This window comes from Triplophysa dalaica, chromosome 15 (assembly GCF_015846415.1).
Source record: "Triplophysa dalaica isolate WHDGS20190420 chromosome 15, ASM1584641v1, whole genome shotgun sequence".
Classification (NCBI taxonomy): domain Eukaryota; kingdom Metazoa; phylum Chordata; class Actinopteri; order Cypriniformes; family Nemacheilidae; genus Triplophysa; species Triplophysa dalaica.
In genome coordinates this window covers 21999576-22026274 of record NC_079556.1, presented here as the reverse complement: position 1 = coordinate 22026274, position 26699 = coordinate 21999576, and the positions used below count along the sequence as shown (strand labels likewise).

General features: G+C 38.4%; 2 protein-coding genes across 6 annotated transcripts in view; one reads left to right on the top strand and one right to left on the bottom strand.

The window, feature by feature from the left end:
* supt3h (SPT3 homolog, SAGA and STAGA complex component) overlaps window positions 1-10598 on the bottom strand; it is a 74545-nt gene extending 63947 nt beyond the window's left edge. For 2 of the 3 annotated variants that reach the window (XR_008909094.1, XM_056767198.1), the window contains exons 1-2: window positions 10463-10598; window positions 4658-4764 (exon numbers count right to left, since the gene is read on the bottom strand). Coding sequence is in view for 2 of the 3 variants with exons in the window: in XM_056767198.1 (XP_056623176.1) it covers window positions 4658-4764; window positions 10463-10489 (134 nt within the window). In the remaining variant the exon portion in view is untranslated. Of the gene's footprint in view, window positions 1-4657; window positions 4765-8930; window positions 9019-10462 lie in introns of those variants that run through there. The other variant, XM_056767199.1, reaches the window with a different exon arrangement.
* Window positions 1-26699, top strand: part of runx2a (RUNX family transcription factor 2a) — a 46524-nt gene that overhangs the window by 7803 nt on the left and 12022 nt on the right. The window contains exons 3-6 of one of the 3 annotated variants that reach the window (XM_056767195.1): window positions 10498-10745; window positions 11847-12003; window positions 15951-16055; window positions 26088-26264. In XM_056767195.1, coding sequence (XP_056623173.1) covers window positions 10498-10745; window positions 11847-12003; window positions 15951-16055; window positions 26088-26264 — 687 coding nt within the window. Of the gene's footprint in view, window positions 1-10481; window positions 10746-11846; window positions 12004-15950; window positions 16056-26087; window positions 26265-26699 lie in introns of those variants that run through there. The other 2 variants (XM_056767196.1, XM_056767197.1) reach the window with 2 other exon arrangements.

Sequence of the window (26699 nt, the reverse complement as noted above, 5' to 3'; positions counted from 1 at the left end):
CCAGGACACACAACCCGAAACACACAGATGTCTTCAGTCTGAGCCCCCCGCTTTCACTCAGGTCCTGTAGCATGCTGAGATGATCTCTGTAAATGTGGTTATAAATGTGTGTGTGTGGACGGCACCGAGCGCTTCCCGACAGCTCATACTGTTCTCTTATAATGCCACGTCTCATTACAGTAAGTGACTTACAGTCAGTAATTGTTCGTGATAAATTAAATTCCCTCGCTCTCATTACATCAGCGACTTACTTCTCGGGACAAAACTCCTTTGTGTTTCTTATTCAATTAATACTTACGTCACAGCTTTGTATAAAAACTACCCCCCAAAAAATAAAAATTTACAGAAAATCTTATAAATAATAATATAAAAATTTAAAATAAAATATAATAAAATATTCACTAATGATTACTATACGATACCATTGTAGATTTCGTAATCCAGTGTACTTCAAAGTCTACCGTGGTGGTATTACTATGAAACGTGACATAAATCAAAAAGGGCAAATGTTACAACATCATGGTAGTACATTAAAAATCATTGCCTGCTGAAACAGAAGGTAACTAAAAACCACAACAGATCAGTCAGCAAGTCAGCATTTGTTCATTCTGTATGACGCCGTGCGTGTTTGTGTAGATAATGGAAATGAACATTAAATATCATTAGATCTGTACTGTAAAAGCGTTTGTCAAATGAATTCAGTCAGGATTTATTCCCTCAGGCAGTGCAAAGGAAATTTTTCTACTTCCACTTGTTTTTTTAACTTCTTTCCACACTGATTTCTGCGGACTCATATATTTCCATAATTTAATCTGTGTAGTTTGGATGTAGGAGGTTTTTCCAGCTTGTGGTGTGTTTGGTTCTGAAAGTAAAGCATGAAGAGAAGCAACACACACACACACTGCAGAAATAACACGGAGACACAGCGGCAACACAAACTTAAATGTTTACATCGGACAGGGATTTGAGATTTTATCAGTGCACTAAAAGTGACGTGATAAACTGTAAAATGTTCTGATGTCCATCCATCATCATGCGAAGAGAAGATGTTGTTGGTGTTGAAGTTCTGACCTCACAGAAGACTTTGATCAGATTACAAGCACAGCACACGATACGCTTGAAGTCAAACAACAGTTGAAGAGAATGAGTCGGGTCGCATCGCCTTACCAATGACTTCTGTTCTGAGATCAGCTCACATAACTTAAACACTCATGAAAAGATTCGGAACTGTAAAAACAATATACTGTAAAAAAATATCCTGTAAATTATCGGATGTAAGGATATATATTCAATTGTTTTTCCTGTTTTTCTGTTTCTGTAATTTTATATTTTTTGACTGTACTATTTTTTTTTAAACAGTAAAATGATGTTTCTTTTATGTTTCTTTTTCCGTATATAATATAAAACCTGGAACATATCAGCACTGGAATTTAACAAAACCGAATTATTCTAAGGCTTTCACTTCAATTAAATGGATTTATTCAATTTATTGTTGGGTAAAATATGAACAAATTAAAATATTGGTAACTTTAAATGAATTAAAAAAATGATTTCAACAAATAACCTAGCATTTAGAGTGAATGACAAAAATCTCTCTTCAAATGTTCTAAAGAGGGTTCTGAGATCGTCTGACGTCTAATCTCACATGAGCAACGAGTTACAACAATAATTTGCAGTTAAAACCAAACGAGACTAACGAAAACAAGCTCAGGTAAAGATGTCATTGTAGACATCATCACGTTTATCTCACCACACTGTCGCTCAAACAAAGAGACAAAATAATATATCTGACAGGTCAATGAAGCCACAAGCCAAACACCACTGAAATGTTAACAATAACTTACAATAAAAAAACTATTGAGCAGCAGTCAAACACTGATCCAATTCATCCATTTTAAAATATATACTGAATAGACACACAAAAAAACTCATTCTAAACATCAAGGTATAAGCCATAAGATTCAAATATTGACATGGGAAACAATACATTCATTCAGCTGTGTCTAAACCTGCTAATAGTGTTATGTGTTGCTTTTGTTATATCTGTTATATTGTTTTATATAATAAATATCACCATTATAAGGAGAGGCTCAGGGATGACGTATTTTTGTAGGCTAACCAGAAAGCCAATGTAATTTTCCCATAGAATTTTGGAAGATTGCAAAAAATAAGATCTGTGATTAACAAATGTTCATGATGTTCACATGTTTTGTCTATCAAGATAATCTTTACAGATTAACACACTGTTTGCTATTTTTGAAGCCTAAATACAAAATGCAGAAATTAAAAGCTAACACGACGCTATAAACAGGGTACACTTACGGGCGCTCAGCATCATCGTCACCGCCACCAAGCCTCCGACAACTTTCTCAAACTTTATTAAAAACGTGTTCCCTGGTAAGTAATTACTCTGTGAATGAATCAGGGTTCCCAATCAAAGCCAAATGTCAAATTCTCTGACTTTTCACTGATTTCACTGACTCAAAAGATGAATTTCCATGACCTATAATGAATGAAACCCAGTCTCTGAAGTGGTTGTTTTTCAGCCAAAGCTCTTGAAATGTACATTTTCCTGACATTTTGCCTTAGTTAATAGCTACAGGTGACTGCATGTGACTTAAGTGATTGACAGGTGACAAGCGGGAAGGGAATAAAATGGCACAAAAATAACCATCACAATATGCAAAAATGTGTAAAAACACACGATAAAAATACAGTATCAAAAAATTGAATATTGATAAATGGAAACTAAAGTGTTAAGAGAAAAACAAAAAATACAAACAATTCTAATGATTTCAAGCCTGGAATAAATCTTTTAAAATTCCATTATATTCCAGAAATTCCATGACCCGTGGGAACCCTGATGAATCCCCATCAAGGACTTTAGACATTTGTGCCCATTATTTGAGCTTTATATGCGTGCTGTCGTCTAACGTCCCCGTTAAAGGAAGTAGTCACTTGAACGTGAAAATATTTAGAGGTTTTGGTTACTACAGACCTTATTTCAGGTGATTTCCCAAAAACACATAAAAAAACACATAGACTTTGGGGTGATGGGGATGTCTTAAAATGCTAACTCGCTTCCTGGGGTTCGCATTCAAAAATACTAGGATAAAATCACACCCAGAATAAAAATTTGTGTTAACATAATATAATTCTGTGTTCTGTGCATATTCATTTTGTATTTATAAACACATACACATAAATACATATATTTAAGAAAAATATATATATAAAAATTAATCAACATTTATATGTCATTTCAATTATTGATAAATATAAATAAATACATGTCTATTTTTCCTAAATATGTATATATGTGTGCGTATGTGTTTATAATACAAAATAAATATGCAGAGAACACAGACATTATAATGTAAACACAAACTTTTATTCTGGATGCGATTAATCGCAATTAATCATTTGACAGCCCTAAAAAATACGTTATCTCTGAGCCACTCCATTGCTCCACAGATACACCAGTCTCATCACACACTGAAAAACTCAAAATCAATATAACTTCAAAACTTCAGATAAGACGGAAGAAAAATGTCTTTAGAGAAAGAGAGACCTATCAAACCAATAAAGTAAACCGGTAGCCTTCTGTGATTTTATAAGAGCTCTATCACTGAACCACAAAACTTCCTGCCGTTTATAAGAACAAGTGATGTGAATTAGAGACCTCCGTGAAGGCCGAGGCTGTTAGACAGTCACGGCACTAGAAAAACCTCCAGACACAAACACAGTACACACATGTAATGGACAATAAAAAATCAACTTAAAATCAAGTATCAAGTTAGTATCAAGTTAGTGCGATACAGAATTAAAAATATTTTTCCACCTGATGCAAGAAAAACAACTTTTTCATTTACGTAAAATGCCATTTCAAATAAAAGCTTTATGTGTTTAGTTTGACTTCAAACAAACAAGGACTAGAAACAAAAGAGGAGGTTGTGTACGTGTCGTTTCTATCAGGTCACGTGAGATAAACATCAGATTTGCATGAGTCTGTAGGTCTCCTCAGATGCCATTCAAAGCAGGTCGACAGGATGAATTTAATTGTGGCTTTCCTGAAGAACATCTCTCGCTGGGTCAAACCACAAACGCTCTGTTGGAGGGAAGTCAATGGATCGCCATGTAAATTTGCTTTACGACTCCTTTGTGCTTTAAGTAAAGCAGTTTTAGACCTGGACGCTCACTTCATACATTCACACGTTCCAAAATCAATGTACGTTTTTTTAAATGGAAAAATGGGGTTTTTGTGTGCCGAGACTCTGCAATGACGTGGTTTCCAATAAGTGAAGAGTGTTTTTTCTGATGCGCAAGACAATGAGTGTTAATTGATGCTTCAGTAAAGTGTAAAGAGACCCCACTGCACCTCAGGACCACCGGCTCCATCCCTACCGCATTATAACACCAACGATCTGACAAACTCACGTCTGATGATGTCAAGCGAAGTGAGAATGTGATGTTTTCAATATCTGCTCTCGTGTGAACACATTAAACCTCACGATCACATTAATCAGCTAGAGACAGCGGGACACATCAGACACAAAAACGACAATTACACAACTATATACACGCGACGGCAAATCAAGCAGACTCTCGCTGAGTTGTCAAACAGACTCAAGTAAAAAAGGATTCAAGTACAACTTACATCATGCTCTGGAGTTCCGGAACGAAGCTGGTGACTCTTCCGGTTCCCCGTCCGGTCGCCGCGCCGCTGGAGCCGGCTGTCATGGGACTGGAGGTGCTGTTGCTCATCTGTTACACACACAACACACAGAGAACTTTAACACAACGCTCACATCAGTCAGCGTGCGTCGCATCAAAGGCCGAGCAATTATAGCCACTTCACAAAGAAAACGCTTCCGGGTCCGTCTGCCGGCTCAACACGTGTCCACATGATGAACGCGCTGAACCTGAAGCACACGCTTACAGTACACTACTGAACATCACATGAAACACATGCTGTCTGACGCTTAAACGAACAGATTATTCTTGACATCAAAGAGTGTTTGAACTTTGTTATTTTCTTGTGTTTCACAAACATCCTGAACACTTGACAAATGAACATGAAGTTTCGTGTTTCATCATCGCGATTTAAACACACAAAGCCGGTAAAACTTGTCAGATGCTGAATCAATGAACGTTTCTTTCACATCAGCATCAGAACTGTAAAACTCTCTCTCTTCCACTCACATGTTTGTCTTTTTCATCTTTTATGTTTTATCAGTCATTCCACATTACTCCATATCTGATATACCTAGGGCTGTCACGATTACGAACAAATTTGACTGACGATTAATTGTCCATTAAATAATTGTGATTAAGACGATTAATTGTCTGTTTTAAGGCTTTGACAATATAACTATTAACGCCATTTAATTTATTCAATGATGAAAATATGAAGAGTTTGGTTCCAAAATGAGATAATTTCAAAAAACATGTTTTTTTATTGTATTAATATCAATCAAACTGCAGTTGGTTTGCTTTGATGTAAGCCACACTTACTTAAAACATACAGCTAATTAACACACAAAAAAACATGATAACATAACAAAAAAAAACATGATTTCAAAGAATTTAAAAATGTACTTCTCATTTTGGAACCAAATTCTTTATATATACATTCAAATTGTAAACCCGATAGACATTCAAAATGCAAAAATAAAAACTAAAATAAAGGGAATACACTAGGACTGTATGTGACTTTATGACGAAGTTACCCTCTTAACCCAGTGAAATATCACAAACATCATTATTAAGACGAGCTGAAGCACACGTGTGTGTGTGTGTGTGTGTGAGTGAGGGAGAGAGAGAGAGAGAGAGAGAGAGAGAGAGAGAGAGAGATGAATAATGCGATGGAGTGCCGTGAGCAGTTAACATTCACACACAGCTATCTGTACAGTTTGCTCTTAGACTTCCGCCAACACAATGAAAACAAATCACCAGGATGCTGATGTATCCCTGGAAATGCAGCTTGTAAAATTCAAATGCGCTCATTGTCGGCAGCAAGGTGATTTCCATCTGGAAGCGCAGCCAGGTGAGCCGTCACGGCCCGCCAGAGTCACTTCACCTCTTTGAACCTTAAGCACATCTGCTGGCTTGAGTAACTCTAAAACCACAACCTTCCTAAAGCAAACCAACCCATCAGAATGTCAAATGTCACAGGTGGAAAACAAATCCCCGTCAGGTTTCATGCCGTTTGTCATTAAAGCCTTCAAGCTTCATTAAAGAGTTTGTTCATCCGTACAGAAAATGAAAATTCTCGCATTATTTACTCACTTTCTGATTTTGCTCCGTTTGGAGCGTGACAGTTGAGGTTTACTCTAAACTCTACATGTACGTACAAAAACTCCTCTTCACAATCTCTGTATGTAAAAATATGTAAAAAAGTGTCAAACAACAGTGAGCGAATAAGACTGGATTGTTTTGTGCGATATTGAGGGAAAATTCGATATGCGATAGCAAGCTAAATAATGCGATATGCGATACCTTATTTATTTTTCTAAAATCAATTTAAATTGTATTAAAATAAATTAAAGAAATTATATTACCAATATATATTTCACATTATTTTAGGAAAAAGAAAGAACAACTTCTGAAAGTGAACAGCCATGTTTTACTGTTGCATTAAAGAAATCTGACATTTTGTTGATTGACTTGCGTCAGAGCATGCGCATATCCCAACTAACATCCATGTGCCAGATAGATACTATAATATCCGAATCAACCTAAAACTTTGACCATACATAACTTTTCCAAGAATTAAATAGCTCATTTATTGCAAACCATCGCGATATGCATATTGCGATATGCACATGTGCGATATTTCGATCATTTCGATGTATAGCACAGCCCTAGAACAAAGTGTTGATTTCAATCGGGAGCCGATGTAAATCCAAATTCTATTCTGGAGAGACATGAAGCAAAATGTTCCCAAGTGTCACGAAAGCCAAAAGCGAGGCCATTTTCTTTCATAAATACACGCCGGCGTAAAATCTCCTTCTGTTTTCGGATGAAAGATAAAGCTTTGACTTGAGAAGGCAGATGGTCGCCATACTGGGCAAAATGAATTCAGATGTGGCAAATGAATCCAGATTACTTCAACATGTAAAGAGCTTTGAAAGAACAGAAAAGGGAGCTATTCTATTTATTGCATTTTCCTCTATGTAATTAAATAGTCGAGACTTTTATGTCGCTATGCTTCCATGTCTTTTCTTTTCTTCAGACGCCTGCTTAATTTAGTCATTTAGTGCCGGGCACGGACGCCACGTTCTGATGCCCAGTCACTTTGACTTTTCTTACGTTTTGCCGAACGCACATAGAGATGAAACTACAGATTGAATCTTGTTGACATGAAATGATTTTTCAAAGAACACTTTTACTATTGTGGGAAACAAAGAAACCCCACACACATCACGACCTCCAAGATATTTATTTTTTCATCCCAGACATTCAGCTCCGACCTCCCTCCACATGCTGTTTCAATATATATTCAACTATATTTTTCATTAATAACAATTAGCCCGAGTCAGCTGTCTCATAAATTTACAGTGGATCATCAGAAGCGGATGGAAATCAGAAACACACTTGGCGCTCTGAGGCACCGAAGCAGGAACATGTAATTTAATAGCGAGTCTTTCTAGAGGCTGTAATGAAGTGGCAAATACGATTCAGAGCCATTCCATGTTTTATTTCCCGACGACGACGCCACACAAGGCCCGAGCTCTCAATCAAGCACAATTCATTTTCTCTCACACCGAAATGTGCCGGACACCATGTGGCTACAAGCATTCAGTTTCTGTGTGTGTCTGTAGGTTTCCACAAAGTCAGACTTCACTTCTGCACTACACTGTCTCAATGTGCCAATGTTTCTCTAAGTACATGAAAAAGAAGAAGCTTGAAAATCTGTTTTTTAAAGGGATTGTTCACCCCAAAAAAATTATTCATTTTTTCACGCTCATATTCATGAAAACTGTGTCTGTGGAACACAAAAAGAGGATATTTTGAGATATGTCTCACAGGTTTTGTGTTCATACAATGTTGTTTGGTTATCAACATTATTCAAAATATCTTTTTTTGTGTGTTTTGCAGAAGTCATACAGGTTTAAAATAACAATCGGGTGAATAAATAATGGCTGAATTTTTTCCTGTGCCTTTGAAAACCCTTTATTATGTATAAATGCTTTTAAAACATCACATGAACTTAAATTTATATTAGACTTTTTCTAACAATTATAATTTAAGCAAAATTAAATTCCTTTTCAATGTACATTTTGTAAATCTCCCAAAATAAGAATGTTGGAAAACATCCAAAACTGACAAAAGTTCTTCTAAACAATATATTTAAAGCCTTGATAATAGCCTTATTAATAATAAAAATGAGTTAAAAAAAGAAATGTTAAAATCCAAAGAGAATAAATAAGTTGTACGTTTTGTATTATAAACTGAGATAGTTGAGACTGACTAATAAATCGTACATGTGTCCTATGGTGTGACATAGAAAAATAATAAAAAACGGGTTAATATTAAATTTTTGTAAATAATTCATATTTATGTTTATCATATAAAATAGCAAAAGACACGGTGAGTTGTTTGAAAAATTTTTTTTTTTATATAGTAACTTTTTCAAACTCGGAGCATTGTAACTCACTTCCTACAGATTTCAAAGACTCCAAACCCTGATATATTGCACACATATAATAAACCAGACATATACGTTCACATCACTTCACTTTCTTTAACTGCGTTACATCAAATATCTGTCAACATTACAGCATCAGAATAATGACGTCTGTACCTCAGTGAAATACATGAAACAAATGTCACGAGTTAATCACATTTAACATGACTTTGAGACTCAACAAACACTTTACTAGTACACCAATTTAACTCGAAGCGTTTGATAAAGTGAACATGTTTACCTTTGTTTAAAAAATCAGTCCGGACTCATTCCACTCATCTAAACACGCGCTTCCGGGCAGACGTCTATGACGTCAGGACGCTCTGCCGGCCGCCGGAGATTGTGGGTGTTGTAGTTTAAGCAAGAAAATATAACGCGATGATGTTGAGAGCAAGACGAAGACTGTTGTAGTTCTACGTTAACGCTCGTCGCGCAATAAAAGACGAAATTAAACATACAGCGCCACCAACAGAGCAACGTGATTTTCATTAGTTTTCAGAATTATTTATTTAAATTATTCAAATGACAAACTTTTCTCCAAAAGTCAAAAATACTTAATAAATTACATAATTCATTTTGCGATGGAAATTAAAACAAAGACTGATAAGAAAGGAACTAAATGTGTTTTCAACAAAAAATTCTAAGAAAATGAGAAATGATCTAAATAAAATGTGACTAATTCACATTTAATCTGATTGTTGCTGCTCTGTTTCTGTGTTGTATGATCTTGTACAGTTTTAAGTTTTGCACACACTCGAGCTCTTTGTCTGTCTGAACAAATAGGAAATGAGTCACATATTCTGAGCGTGTTTTCTTTCTGTCTCAGGGCTGAATGCCTTGTGTTTATGTCTCTTTGTGAGTCTTTCGAAACTTTTGTATCTGCTATAGTCCGAGTAAAAAAGTCAAAGAAACGTCGCTGCCATCTGCTTTACTGCCAGAATAATGAAGTCTTTCATAACTTTCTTAACCTTGATATATCTTAATCTTCCTTTTCGAGGCTCCATATGTGGCTGCCGTTAATTTTTGGCAACTTTGTATCATTTCCTGGATAAATAAAGAGATCCAAAACTGATTTCAACTAGTGAATTGGTTTATTTGAATGCTTTGAACATAAATTGGTGTTTGGAGAGATGTGACGTGCTCAAGAGCTCATCAGCATAATAATCCTCCTGCTTCGGCATATATATATAAACCACAAAAAACCTGAGCAGCAAAGTGCCTGCCTCCTAAGACAAACCACACAACGAGACCAAACACTGCGGCTTTCCATCGCCTTCATCTATCTAACCACAACCTCTGGGATCACCTTTTTAACCCTTCACAAAGACCGCGCGCGCAAGAAGAACTTTGGAGAATTTTACTCGGGCGAATTAGGCACAATTGTGTTGAACTCTCTTTATTTGATACTCACTCGTATCGTGGCGGGTTTTCTGCGGTGCGGAAACCTCTCAGATCGCCGCGCGTAATGCGCAAAGACTCGTTTCCATTCCGGACTTCAATGTTTCTTACAGAAATCGTCAACCGAGAAGCGAAGGCAGCGCGCAAATGATGCTTGCGTGTTTTCAATGAGCAAAAAAAACAAAAGATCCTGCGCGTTTCTTTCCAATAGATTAACCTTTGAGAGCGCACGACACCCTGCCGCGTAAAGCCCGACAACATCCAACTTTAGTCAACTTTGTCGCTTGCTGGAAGGCGCGAGACAAACGGACTTTTCACAGCTCTACAGACGGTTTAATAAGAAATTACGCAAGTCTTGGTTTGAAGTGTCCTCACCTTTGCTGACATTGTTGTGATGCGCATTCCGGTAGATCCGAGCACCAGCCGCAGGTTCAGTCCGCCGTCCAGCAGCCTTCAGCCGATGACGGGGAAGATGAGCGATGCGCAGCAGGAGCCGAACGCGCAGCTGCCGAGACTCAGACAACACGACAACCGGACCATGGTGGAGATCATAGCGGACCACCCGGCCGAGCTCGTGAGGACCGACAGCCCAAACTTTCTGTGCTCGGTGCTGCCGTCCCACTGGAGGTGTAACAAAACTCTACCGGTGGCGTTTAAGGTAAGAAAGCCGCGTTTTTCTGGGTTTTATTTCCACATTGTGCGCGCGTAACAACAACATTTTAGAATAAAAATGAGGAAATAATAAAAACTTCCCTTTCCGAGCTCATCTGATTACTGTTGTTCGGGTCGTGTTTATAAAATATTGTTTTTATATCAAATATAAAAACTAACAGCAATAGCCTATGAATGTAAATATTTAGACCAAATTACTGACGCTTTAAAAATATTTTTAAGGCTTTACCAACAAAATCAGACTTTATGAAGTAGGCTACTGACGTGTGTGTGTTAAGAACATTTTTGAGGTTTAGTACCTCATGTTCAAAAGTTATTCATAGACACAAACACACGTGTGTTTCATCAGGTGTCCCGAATAACACACAGCTATTAATATTTATGATTTTATGTGCGGACGTGCACTTTGATGGACAGTTTAAACTAAGTTTAATGTCTCATTAAAGGCGATTTTAATAAACCAGATACGCATTATTTGATCCCTTATTCCAATTGGTTTATGGTATGTTCGGAATATTGTTTTTTATTTTATAATTATTTTTTCTAAAAAAAAAGATAAGTTCCAATTTAATCAGCCAAAATCATTAAACATGTTAAACATTCAAATATGTCTTTTTTAATTTTCTTTATGATTCGGAAAATAAATACAATATTACTCAGGCCCTACAGAACATTTTGGTAATGCGTAAACGTGTCACTTTAAAATACAGTATAAAGAGTTGTAATGTAACATGAAGTTACTTTATCAGCTAATAGGAAAAATATGATTTTTTAAAATATATTTCCTCAATGATTATATGCTCTTTGTTTATTGTTGAATCAACCGTAATATTAACGAACAGTATGTGGATTATATACTGTAGTGGAGATGTCATGTCATTCTGAATCCCAAACAAATATCTCTGAATTATCTCACTGAAATCTTTTCTTCATTTAAAGTGAAGGTGTGTTCTGGTTTTTGTTTAATGGTTCATGAATGTCAGGCCTGTGGCCTTTAATAAAAAGGAACACAGGTGTGTTTTCTTTACTGTAAAATGTGTGTGTGTATAAACGTGAGAAAGACAGCAGCGTGTTGTGTTTGTGTCAGGTTGTGTCGCTGGGAGATGTTGCTGATGGGACCGTGGTGACCGTGATGGCAGGGAATGATGAGAATTACTCAGCAGAGCTCAGAAACGCTTCGGCTGTCATGAAGAATCAGGTGGCACGTTTCAATGACCTGAGATTTGTTGGCAGGAGCGGAAGAGGTTGGTGCTCGTATGTTATTTATTCTCCACTCGCCCTCCTGCTTTACTTTGGCTGAAACTAAAATGCTGAAAATAAACAATTTAATCACTTAAGATGTTTAGTTTACAGTAAACGACATGTCAAAAAAAAATATGTTTGCACGCGGTGGATGAACTCAAAGCCAGACAAATGTATTTAATAGACTAAAAACAGATGAATGATAATGTCACAGTGAAATCATTTTAAAATAAATGGACTCCTGCATGATCACATTACAGACTGTACACAGCACGAGCACTAACAACACCAGTTCAATTTACACACATATTAATATTAGTGCCTGCAAAGTGCTATAGAATCACAGTCCATCTGACTGCACATGGACAATAAATAAAAAGATATGCCTTCTGTCATTGAAGTATACTTTGAGTTTAAAAGGCACGCAGCATGCCTGCATATTCACGATCATTGGTGTGTCGTATTGTTTGTAAATAGTGCTGAAGTTGTGAATGCGGCGATGAATGCTTCTTCTGATATGCTTGCAATTATTGTGAAAGAAGAAATCCCGCTCTTGTTGTGATGATGTCGGAAGAAGATCACGGACCTTTGAAGAGAACGTGAGATCAGACGGCTGATGCCCCAGGCTGCGTTTACTCCGTCTAGACATGCCCTCCTCATCCGCGCAGGCACTTAAAATAAAGAACATACGTGTGCAGCGGGGAATCCCTCACGTCTATACATGATGAAGTGGGATATCACTTTTTATATAGTAACTTTTTCAAACTCGGGGCTACACTGTTTCGTGTGCTTTTGTCTATCTAATAAAAAGACATAAGAGTCAATCACTAATCGTTACATTTAAGGCTTGAAAATAATACACTTTTTGTTCATCAGTCATGTGCCGCTCAAGTGCATGTGTTGTGTGTGTGTGTGTGGTGAATGAATGAATGTAATGTGTAGTGATCCTGCATCCAGCGGTCTCAGTGCATTCCTGCAATACTGCATGTCCTTACACACCCTGCGACACGCTGTGTGTGTGTGTGTGTGTGTGTGTATCTCGTCACAGCTGTCAGTGTGAAGCGGGCTTTGGAGACCCACATCTTCACAGGCTTGAATTTCTTCTATCTATGACACAAGATCTCGGGGAGGAAGTGTGTGGAGAAGATAACGCAGCATAAGGAAATTAAATATGGAAAAGGACACGGCGAGCGAGGAGAACGATTAGAATAAGATCAACCAAAATCGAAGAAATTACGCATCAGAAAAACAAGAGCGCAACTCGAGTTACCTTCAGTAATAGAGTTTCCAGAGGCAACACATCATTGAGATACACATGCGTGTTTTGAGAAGCTCTCTGTACGTCATGAATGAATTTGAACGATTTGAGTTTTGATCAGAAGTTTATGAATATTACACTCAAGTATTTCCAGTTTGTTTTAAGAAAGCTAGTGAATGATCCAGTGTTGCAGATATTTTTAGTTGCTGGACAGCGAGATGGTGGAGTGGTTAGACGCTGGGCAGGGCCACGGCGTGCGTGCGTGTGTGTGTGTGTGTTAGCTGACAGGGATGGGTTTGGGTGGGTCTGTTGGCTCAGATGCAGATTTGGGGGCTTATGGTTGAATTCCTGTGGGAGAACAGAGGAAGAATCACTTAAGCAACACAGTGACGAAATGAAACAGTGCGTAACATTTACAAGAACTTCACCAAACTATGGGAATATATGTGTAGGCCTATGCCTAACAGCTAAATCTATCATATACATTATATCTACAAAATACATTCGTTCACTCAAAACTAGATTTTGACATTTTATGAAGAGCACGTGAGTGGTGTTAACACCCTTAATTGATACTTTTAGATACAACAAAACTATTTTTTTATTTCTATTTTTCATTATTGTTCCGTTGAAACGTTCAATTCTGTAGAATAGAGAGCAACAAGCACACTTCTGTCAACAATTGTGTGTGCAGTTACATCTTTTACATTTCAGAGTTGTATTAAATGGGTCATACGATCACACGGCTAAAACCAATATTATGTTTTGTTTCAATGTGTAAACTCGATTTAAGGTTTAATTGTTGATTTAATGTTTGTATCTCCTCTTTGCTCCGCCTCTCTGAAACATGCAGACTTTTAAGAAAACTCATGGCTCTGAAAAGTGAGGTGTGCTGTGATTAGCCAGTTCACCAGTGTGTAGTGATTGGTGGAATACTGCAAGCGTATGAGGGAAATGTGACGCCTCTGACCATATTTAGAACATCAGGTTCCTCTTCAATTGTACTGACAGGTACACCACCTTACTTGAGTAGACATTTGGGCGGTCTTAGTCGAATCAGACCACCAACTGATGTAGATTTGTGGGGGTGTGTTTACACAAGGTGTTTCAGGCAGGTCTGAGTGAGCATTCGCTTTTAGAGAGAATGCATCTTTTGTTCACACACTTTCATTTTTAAAAAAATGCATGGGCAACTTATAACACACCAAAGACACACAAAAACACCTATTCCCACATACGACCCCTTTAATAGCATTGAAAGCAGTCTTAAGGTATATGTGTTAACATGCTTGTGATACCTTATAGAAGTTCTTGATGAAATTCTGTATTGCAGCGTTCCAATTCACCTACTTATACTTAGCCCTTAAAGTATGTACTGTTTTTGTAATCTGCCCATTGAAGCTTCACCAGAAACCATACGGGTACTTATCTAGCATACTATGTTTTTGGCAATACTGATTATAATTTTGAATACTATTTAGGATGGATAGTATGTCAATTAGGTTTCAGCAAGTGTGTTGTGTTGTGATACAGGCAGTGTGAGTGAAGTTAAAGTGTGTGTGTGTGTGGACGTGTGTCAGCCGCCCACGTCTTCTTCTGTGATTCTTCCTGCATACTGCATACTTCACACATGACACGGCACAATAAGTCATTTTTCCTCTCACTACTGACACTACTTCAGCCTCAATTACAAATAACACACTGTTAGATATCTTACATTTAAAGCACACATTTTATTCACTTTTGGGATTTTATCAATGTGCAATGTCGTTTTTTGGCCTTCACACACACGTCTGGTTTAGTATCTCTGTGGGGACAGTCCATAGGCGTAATGATTTTTATCCTGTACAAACTGTATATTTTATAAAGACTTTTTTTAAAGATCATAGAAAACTTTTTGCATTTTTTGCATCGTTCTATATGATTTAAAAGTTTTTTTGACACGATGAGTCCCCATGTGTTGGTTTGTTTTTCAGGTTAAGTCCTCACCAGGATATAAAACCTAGGCCACACTTCACCCACACACATCAACACAATTTGTTTTAATCATTTGTAAATATTTTCATTTATGCATTTGTCTGACGCTTTTATCCAGAGCGACATACATTGCACTATACTACACATTTGTTTCTAAGTATGTGCAATACCCAGGGATTGTACCCATGACCTTGGTTTTGCTAACGTCACACTCTAACAACTCAGCTACAGGAAAATATAATGTCTTTATTTGTAATCAAGAGACATATTTATATTTAATCTGTCAAAAAAATTGTCAAAAAATTTTGCTGCATCCGGGTTACCATGTGTTATTAGTTTTGAGAGGTTGTTATCTGGGAATAACCAACCTGGCAATGTCGCGACTGGCCAATCAGAATCAAGCATTCCAACGAGCCGTGTAATCAAAATCAATAAAATAAATCACGAATGCCAATATCTTAAGTTTTCTGATTCAAGTACACCAGCTAGAATCTCTTCATTTATAAATCTTGTATGATGTCTGTTGACCAAATTCTGAGCTCAGAAAGGGTCATTTTTCAAACCAATTCTTTTATTGTCCGTCTCAATCGCTGGCAGTTAAAATCCCACAGTCATCACCGTCAGACGCGCAGAAATGCAAATGACTCGCGTCAAATGAATACGACACATTGTCCAGCGGATTAATCGGGGTTAAACCTTTTTTGTGTTTTGCAGGAAAGAGCTTCACGCTGACAATCACAGTATTCACAAACCCACCCCAAGTGGCCACTTATCACCGAGCCATAAAGGTCACAGTGGACGGACCGCGAGAGCCACGACGTGAGTACCGCATCAAACATCACATGTCACGTGATCGGCACGCGCTACACTACACGTCTGCTATACGGTGTGGTCCAGCGCAGGGTCCTGGAGAGGTGGGCAGAGACATGTGTTCTGATGATGAGGTTGTGTCAGGGGATGCACAAAGACGTCCTTTCACCAACACTTGACTTGTGAAAATGTTTACTGTATTCACCGCTTGTGTCTGACGCTCTTTGTGTCGTATCTTTGACCCGAGGATCTGGATAATGTCGAGTTTCAAAACTGGATTCTGGTTCCTAGAATTTTGATTACTACACACATTATGTGTTGTTTTTAAACGGCATGTTGGGATATTAGGGTGACACTTCACAGATACTGTATGCATTCATATAGATGCCCCATTTCTACACATCACACTGGAACAAAGCTGATCTGTGAAGAGGGTGTCTGCAACCACATGCTGTTGTATGGACATGAACATTATCATCACAAGACAACAAGACTAAAATCACCATAGCATAAAAACCTGTAATACTGAGGGTAAACATATTAAACACAAATCAACACTTTCTCATCTGTGAGAGGTTTTCACATCTCAGCAGAACTTTACTGTGAGTGACGACAGCAATTGAAATGTCGCACTGACACATCGACGGATCCAGAGGCCATACATATCTATATTAGAAATAATAACAAAAAAATGTTGTATAACTGTTAAACAGATTTTCTATGAAGCAGAAATTAGACAGTACACAGACCGTATGCATTAGGGGTTGAACAATCTTCGATTTTTGTTTCTATTTTGTGATAAGCGTTAGTAAAAGAGCTAGAAGTAAATGTTTTGTAAGAAGATTTGATGGGTGTGGGCAGTAAGATTCTCGTGTGTGCGGGCTGCCGGAGAACGGTGGGAATCACGCAAAATAGCCTATAAATATAAATCATACAAATAAACTGCAATTCATCCATTGCACAAGAGCAACGACAACTAAACTAAAATAAAACTATGTTAAAGCGCAAGGTTGGTGGTGGCGGGGCTGTGCAGTAAAAGTGCAGCGGGTGGACCTCTACAGTTGCCTAAGGCCCGATTCACAAGGCGCGTCGCACCCTATTTGCACACGCCTGCCACGCGTGTACATTTATAATAACGATTATGCGCGCAGAAAAGACGTGAAATGTGAATCGGGCCTAACACCGTGTAGGTGTTCGCGTCCAATGTGGACAATTTTTTTATTATAATGTTTTCCAATGTGTTCTGTTGTCTCTACACATCTGGTGTAGACACGGTGTAACGTTACTTCAGATCTGAAGCGTCATGTGTGTGCAGACCAAACTTCACTGAAACTTCACTTACAAAAAGTGAAAGAGTCGTGCACTAATAGATGAAACAACAGAAAAATGGGTCGAGTTTGTTAGTGACTTTAATCATAGCAGACTTACAAACGCAGAATCTCAGTGACACAGCGGCCAATATGAGAAACATTTCTAGCAATCAAAAAATACACTGAAAAAGTGAGCCGGGGTGATTCATACTTTGCCTCTTTTGCGCACGCAGGTTAGTTTTTTTTAAATGGACATTTTTGTAGGGCACGTCGGAGCCGCATAGAGATGGATATATGTCAACTTTTCAGAATGCAAAGCGAGGTTCATTTTAGGAGAGAACGTTTTCAGCGCAATTTAAGATGTGAAATCTGAATCGCCCCCTTAAAGGTACAGTGTAAAACCAAAAACACAAGACCAAGGGTTTGCACAAACTATTCGACTAGTCGACATCAATGCCCTGGGACGACAGTTAAAGCTTGATGTCGACTAGTCGAATAGTTTGTGCAACCCCTGGTGTGCATGATAGGATACGCACAGTGTGATGTGTTTAGAGTGAGTTATTTTAAACATAAAGCACTGTAATAGTAATAACTTCATCATCAGACTGCAGGATGAGGGTTTAAATACTGATCTCTGGAGATTAAATCCAAACTGTTTATTCAGTTTATGTGAAGACATTAAGAGATTAAGCCGAACATTTATGTGACGGGACAGAAACGCTGCTTTGTTTTGCCAATACACTGAACAGAAACACAAGAAACAGCTTCTCTCTCTCTCTCTCTCTCGCTCTCTCTCTCTCAGAGGAACTGATCTGGAGAAAATCTCAAGTTTTCTTCATTTATAAAAGACTTCATGATGTGAAGTCTGGACTCACGGTAGAGGAGATGTGTGCCGCTTTAATTGCCTGAAAAAAACACTGTTAGAGGAAGCTGACTTTCATGTGGAAGAAAGATCAGAGACAGTGTTTGACTTTCTCTATTCTGGGTTTATAATATAGTCTGGTTGTCAAAGGTCTTAAAATAGACAACGGTTGTGTCAAAGTAATGCCATTAAAACAGATGCTACATATGTTGTTTCATGAATTTAACTTTTTATTTCATCACAAAGAATCTCACCTGATCAACACATCATTTCTGAACATGTGTTGGTTTGTTTCTTTTCTTCTTCTGGTAATGAACACCTCATGTGGCAGAAGAGTTGAGTGACTCTTTCATCTCATACGCCAAACACAGCTTCTGTTGCTGTAAACAAAATCATTTTTCTGTTTATTTTCTCTTTCTGAGGTCGCATATGTATAGAATGACTAACATCTTAAGAGCAGAGATGTCAAAAACATCGAGGCCGCAGTTTACCAAAACTTTAACTTTTGTAATCAGACTTTATTTTTGATCAGAACAGAACATTAAACATGAAAAAACACAAGATGACATCAGATTTTATTCATTTTGATGGTGAAAAACTGTTCCTGTGCTTGAATGAAACAGCGTCACCTGAAACACAAACACATTTTAAAACTGCATATCATAGATTGTGAGGTCAAAGTAAAATGATGAGAGCAGTTAGTCAGGATGTTAGATTGAATGTAGATGATCTCTCTCTCGCTCTATCTATCTATCCATCCCTCCCTCCCTCTCTCCCTCACTTCCTCTCTCCCTCCCTCTCTCTTTCTCAGTGTTTATCTGTAAGTGTGTATTTTTCATGGTTGTGTTGATGTTTGTAAGCACATGGCAGGTGGTCAGACAGGAAATGATGACACATGCACAGGCATCTGAGTTGTGCAACATCCTGTGAGTGAGTGTGTGTGTTGACGCTGACGCTGCCTGTAACTTTGCACACTGCAAACATTCCTAACACCCACACACACGTACACACAAGCAGATGCACACACACATACCCGTGCACACACACGCAGACGCACACACACACACAGAGAGAGAGAGAGAGAGAGAGAGAGAGACGCGTGTCTTGAAGATGTTGTAGGGATGTAATGTCAGGCGTGTTAATGAAGGTTGTGTTCACTGTGTTTGTGTTGTTGCTAAGGTGCTCGACACTTTGCTTTGACGGTGTGAATTATTGAGAAAGAGCAGAGATGACTCGACTACTGTGAAGTTCTCCAGCAGCGTCTGCTCATTCCTAAAGAAAACATCACTTACTGTGAAATTCAGCTGGAGACTGATGCAATTACCATCAACCAAAGAGAGCCAACACACACACACACTGGTTTCAATGTTTTATGGGGACATCCCATAGACTTCCTTTGATTTTATATGTAGGCTTATGATCTATTCTATCCTATAACCCTTCTGCCTTCTCACATGTAAAATATAGTATGATTTATAAGCTGTCTTCATTTATGGGCACCTAAAAAATGTCCCCACAAGGTCAAAATCAACTGGTGTTACTGGCATACGTACATCAGATTCCCAGCTGAAGCTTTATTTCTATATTCCTGATTGTGGAAAGAGTGCTCAGAGGAACATCACCACGACATTAAAGTCTCATCCCAGCGCATGTTCATGACGTCATGATGATGTTGTATAACTGGAGCGTGTGTTGTCAGGTCTCATGGCACGCGTGTGGAATCATGTGGTGGTCTGGTGTAACTCTGGTTATTAAAGGTAATTTTAACTAATAGACGGGGAAGGGCGTCTGAGACCTTTAGAGAGAGGGCCTTGTGTTTCCAGCAGCAGCGTTCCTCCTCAAAGCCTCATAATGATGATATCTGATCCTCTCTCGTGCTGATCTGCTCCTGAAAGACCCTCTCACAACGCCGACACTTTAACATCAATACACAACTCACACGAGAGCTTGAAAACTTCATCATTTAAAAAAGAATGAAATCATTTTCTTATAAAGATTTCACACTCTGAGTTTGATGAGGGTGAATGTTGGAGTTCATGTCAGACATTAAAGATACAAAGTCATTATTTCTTGCAGTGTTAAATTTGAAAAGACAACAAATAGCAATATAAAATGTACAGTTTATTGAATGGTTAATGTAGTGCTGTAGTTCATGAGTTTTCGTGAGTGAATTGTCTGAAGCTGAGGAATCTATTACTGGAAAGTATTTTAAGCTCAATTTGTGGTGTATTTCTGATGTTAAATACATGTGAAATGAGTTTGTTCTCTCTGACTAATGCCACTTTACATTGGAGAGAAGAAGAACACTGGACTGGACTGTTATTATCACAGATTATCCGTGATGTTGTGCTTAGACTGCTGAAAAACATTAACAGAAACACCAACATGCAATGGCGTAGCAGGTCGGGGCCCATATGCAAAAACTTTTAACGGGCCCCCTCTGTCTGTTCGTGATGGCGAATTAGAGCATGGTGCTAGCTATCGCTAGGGTCATGGGTTCGATCCTACGGGATTGCACATAGTCGGAAACCAATTTAAAGTACAGTGCAATGCAAGTCACTTTAGATAAAAGGTAATTTAGATAAAATGGTTAATACATTTGTTTCCAACTATGTGCAATTTGCGCAAACTCCCAAACGGCAGAAAGAGGGAAAAAGTGACGCATCCAGCATTTTGCACGCGACATGTGAACGGCCCTAACATTTATATGATAATACAGTTGACAAACATTTATCTCATTACATCATACATGAATTTTAAGTAAATTACTGGGGCAAAATGCTTAATTCGCATTTGGTGTGAACCCACTATTACTCGCGGGAAATGTTTGTTATTTTAGCGCGATCTGACAAATAATTTCAACCTTCGCGGCCTTGCTGCCAGATTCGCATCACCTTCCGCAAGTTCGAGCCTATACGCCTCTTTGCATTGACTTTGCATTTACATTTAGACATTTAGCAGACGCTTTATCCAAAGCGACTTACAAAGAATTTATGAGCAATAAGCGATATGTCATACAGAAAGTCATACACTTTGAATGTAATTTACTCGCGCAAAACGCTTCATTTGCGTTTGGTGTCAACCCGCTATTTCTAACACACACATTACTCTTTTGTTTTCTCTCGCGTTCATTTGTTAATTTTGATAAAGCATTAGAAAATATACAAATGTATTTTAAACAACTTGATATTGTAATGTTATGATTTGAAGGAATGTGTTGCAGATAAACGTGTGACTGATGTCGGGTTGTTTCTATTTGCGCTTTGTCAGAGGTGAACCTGTGATGTCCTGTGAACTCAGTCCTGCGTGTCCAGACACGTACAAACACACAGAAAAGCCCTCAGACAAAACACTCCATTCAAAACACAAAACTAACTGAAGACAGCTGAATATATCTGCCTGTGTTCTCCACAAACACACGTCCAAATGACATCTGAAAACTGTCTGAAACCGACATTCATGACAGCGGATGAGAGTTTCCACTTCAAGTTGTTCCATTCACCACTTTGCAAGACGTAAACACTGCTCCAGACTTCCTTCCGGTTTTGGTTATTTATTTATTGGTATTTTTTCAATCAAACGTGTATCATTGAATATTCTGTTGGTTGTATTTTGCTCAAATGTTTGTGTAGTGAAACAGGAAGTTCTTCTGAACAGGCGTTTATTACATCATCCAAAGTGGTATATAGATTTATTAACTGATATTTGCCAGTTTTTTGTTGGTCACTTACAGTTTTGCAATAACACACATATTCTACAAATAGTGGTTTTATGATAGACGGTATATACAGCATCATCATTGACAAACAAATGATTTGTTGTGTTATTATGCCAGCATCTCTTCGAATTCAAATATGTTTGAAGTGTTTTTAGGAATCATTACACATGATGACAGACACACAGATCAACAGCAATATTTTACAGAGGAGACACACACACACACATAAATCTGTGAAAATGAAGACACTCTCGGGATAGAAACGCTGGCAGAAATCTGTCTGATTTACACACATGTGCTGAACTCACGCATGCTGATTCACAGATTCTGAAATGAAAGCGTGATGAGCAGACAGAAGTTTCTGTTACTAGATTCATTAACTCATTCAATCTGTATGTTCTAGTGATGAAATGGTGTGTAATAGTCTCAATCACATGCTGATTTCATGGTTTTATGAAGCTGTAGTAGCGTGTGTGTGTGCGTGTGTGTGCCTTGTGTTGGCGTGGCTGATTTCCTGAAGTCAGAAACACAAACTCAGACCACACATGAGAGACTGGCACGACTCCAGAAGTACTTGGCTGCGTCACACTTCTCTCTCTCTCTCTCTCTCTCTCTCTCTGTCTATTTCTGCTCTTTTAAAGGGACACTTCACCAAAAAATGAAAAGTCTGTCTTCTTTACTCACCCTTGAGCTGTTCCAAATCTGTATAAATGTCTTTGATCTTTGACTCCCAAAGTAGGAAAAATGACTTTATAGACATAATATTTTGTTCTGTTGCACACAAAAGATATTTTGAAGAATGTAGGACAGCAACAGTTCTGGTGCACTTTTGACCACTATTGTCATTTTTCCTACTATGGGAGTCAATTGGGGGCAGGAGTGGGCTTCAATGAGCTGAAGAGAGCGCACGTGAATTCTCTTCATTAAGTTACATTGGCTCCTTATAGTCGCTCGCATCAAATTCAAGACTCTGCTCTTGGCCTACAAGACCACCACTGGTTCAGCACCCCCTTAACTTCACTCACTGATACAGACTTGTGTACGCGCCCGGTCACTACGCTCTGCAAACGAAGGACATCTTGTGGTCAGGGCCGTATTAAGACCTCCATGGGCCCCGGGGCTATGAATTACCACAGGCCCCCCTTGGATAGTGGGACACGTCTCTGCGCTTAAAAATGCGAGATTCTGCGCTCAGGAAGGGCTTTTAAAGGCGCAACGCAGAACGCGAATGTCTTGAGAAGCACTTTTTAAAACAAAACGGTTCCAGTACGAAATAGACGTCAAGATAAAATAATTAGGAGTCACACAAAGACATCAACATGGGTCATGACAAAACCTTAATGCAGAAGGCGATCTGAGTTCAGGTTCATTAGCCTCAACTGAAACAGTACCGCCTTGCTCAGTCTCAATAGCTCCAGAAACAGTTAATGCATTTCGTCATGGCCATCTGTGTTAAAAAGCACGCAAAAAATAGACGCATATAGCTACTTCATTAAGACATTAACCTGTCAATTTGGCTTATTTATAGTGAATATATATAAAATAGAGTTCATTTCAATACAAAATTAGAATGCATTAAGTTAACAACCAAACTAACCTAACATTGTCGGGCAGGATGACCCTTCATGGGCCCGGTCAGCTCCGTCTTTGTCAGCTTTTGTAAAATATCCTTATAATTTTGGAATTGTATTAAGTAACTTCTCCCCACTCAATTTATTTTGGGGAAAACCCAATATTTGAGCAGATTTTAGTACCTCTTCAACTTTCCAGTATAGTCATTCCTACAGTGAAGGTAATGAAATGTAAATTTGACGCAAAATCGGATCAATCTGATCTTACCAACCAAATGTCTTTCACTTTTGAATGACTTGCTTATTAACATATGCAATGATTGCTGTACTTTCTCTGGATCGGTTTCTCATTTGTGGGATGATCTGCCTGCTGCGTCAAGATCAGCAGATTCTGTGGCCATCTTTAAGATTGAACTCTTCCGTCAGCACCTGACCCATCAGTTCTGACTTCAATTTCTTTTCTACTCCACTCTTTACTATCCCAAAAAAAAAATCCCGTAGCTCAGTAACAAATCCAAATTTGATCTTGTGTCCTCTAGTCATTGCGTGCTGTGTTTGTGTTCATTGGAGATAAACGCGAGTACTCTTGATGTGTATTGTTGACAGATGTCTCAGGATATGAGCTGTAGGGATTTTTCTTTGTTCCGGCTGAATCATTTCACATTCTTTCTTCTCTCTGAAAGTGAAGTGGTGAACGTCATCTGCTTCATCTGTTCTCTCAACACAACACGTGTGCATTAAACACACATCTCATTAATATCTCAGCTGTTTCTCCTGGACAACTGTGAGGTTAAATGAAGATAAATCAGAAGCATCAGAAATACAAATCTCTGTGTCTTCTGTTTCATGTCACCTGTAAGAGAGAAGATGATTTGCGTCAGGTTCACGTCTGTACAGACACAGTCTCTCTCTCTCTCTCTCTCTGGCCGTCTGAATGAAGACACACAATGCTTCATGTTTGTTCAGCTTACTCACACACAACACAATCAGGTTTTGCCAGATTGGAGGGAACTTTGGTTCTCCATCCGCCAACTGGAGAGCAGCCAGAGAGTTTCTTTCTTCTGTTCGATATTTACTTGACATGCACTCACAGGAACGGACAGAGTCAGAGAGTAAAAAGACACTTTCACATGTATTCACACAAATGAGGGTCGGTGGGTCAGACGTCGTGCGCCGTAAGGACCCGTTTCGGGGCGGTGGGGGTTTGCATGGCGTGACTGATGCTCTTCATGGAAGGACACGAGATTGAGTTTGTGCTCTTTGATGGGAAATGAATGAATAAACATTGCTGGCTCGTTCTTTTGTCATGACTCATAGACTAGTGGTGATGGGAATAATAGGAAAATCTAGCAGTTGTGTCATTCGACTGTAAATTCTTCTGCATGAACAACTGCGTGTATGAACAGGTGAAAAACAGCTTCAGTTCTCTAGACGCTACTGCGAAATACACCATCCGTCTGTCCCAAAAGAGATTTCATTGAGATCTCAGTTGTGTTTCATAAAGGCATCAACTTAATCTCTGATGTTTCTACTATGAGAAATAAAAACAGAAAGAAATGAAACTCTGATGCATGAAGAGTCTGGAGATGTAAATGAATGTAGATTGAAGAGGTCAGATAATCTGTATTTGAGTAAATGTGTTGAGATGAGATGAGTTGATATTGAGATCTTCACTAATATTGACTTTAGATTACAGACGAGACAAATCTGAGCTCAGTTTGACACATTGTTGACATCTCTTCTCAAACTCTCATGACAGACACAATTATCAGATTTCTGACTCGTTTTCCCCTCAGGAGAAATATGTGAGACGCACATGAGACTTGAGCAAATGTTTGCATTTGCATTCGCATTCATGTCTAGGAGAAAAAAGTGAGAAATTTAGGAGAAGTGATGTGTGATTTGTCTTTCTCATTGGTTGTAACGTAATGGCTCACTGAAAAAAACGGTAGTTTTATAGTTAATCTGTTTTATTTACAGGTGTGAAAAAAAAGCTGAATTCTACTGTTTTTTACATGTTTCAATGTATTTCGGAAATACGTTCAAAAACCGTAAAATTAAGAAACACATTTTTAAGAAAAATGGAGATATATATTTTACAGGGGAAAACCGTTATTTTACAGTTTATTTCTGGTCAAGAACTATAAAATTACAGAACCAGACAACACATTTAGAAGAAAGATGGGTGAAAAAAAGTAATATATATCCTATCATTTTACAGAAAAAAAATATGTGGAACATTTTTGTTTTTCCAGTTTTCAGAAAAGTTTTTTACTGCATTTTCTTGACAGTGCGATTAATGTTCTTTTAAAGGCAAATTTTGTCATCATCTACTCACTCTCACGTCACTTGAACACCGGTGGAACACTTTGCTTTTTTATATTCAAGGTTCAACGAAAGGACACAAAAAACAATTAAAACATTAAAGGCCAAGTTGTTTTAAATCTTCTAAAGTCATGTGTGAGGAACAGACCAAAAACGTAGAACAAGGCCAAACTCTCACAACCTTGAGCAAGATGGCAGCGCTGACACTGCAGATGTATTAATGTGTGATGATTTGTGTTTAATGTGATCTGTTAGGACACAGACAGAAACTGGAGGATCCTCCTAAAGCAGCGCTGTTCTCAGAGCGTCTGAGCGAGTTAGAACGCTTGCGCCAGACCACCATGAGAGTCGGTGTACAAACACAGAGTCCACGACCGTCTCTCAACGTCACGCCAAACTCCTTCAACCCGCAGGGGCAAACTCAGATCTCAGGTAAACCGCCCATGACATTTACAGTTACGTGTGATGTTGCTCTTTAGACCGTCCGAGAAACACACTGTATGATGCAAGACACGGAAAGAGGGATGGCGTTCAGAAACACGAGATAGCGCTCGATGTGCCAATTGGATAGCAGTCACTCATCAGAGTCGTATCAAAAACAAAAAAAAGACTAAAACCGTCTGATTCGATCCGGGGTTGCCGGAGTCACCTGACAGGAATCGTTCATTATATCCTTTCCCAGCGTCGTTTTCTTTCTTCTGTGGAACACAAAGGAGGATTTTTGACGAATTCACCTTTTCTATCCAATAGAGCTCAAAAATAAGACAAACACATCAGAAGCACATGAAAATAGTGATCCGCTCACATTTTGGTCTGTTCCTAACTCAAAAAAACGATTGATTTCAAAAGAGAAGAATAAACATGATG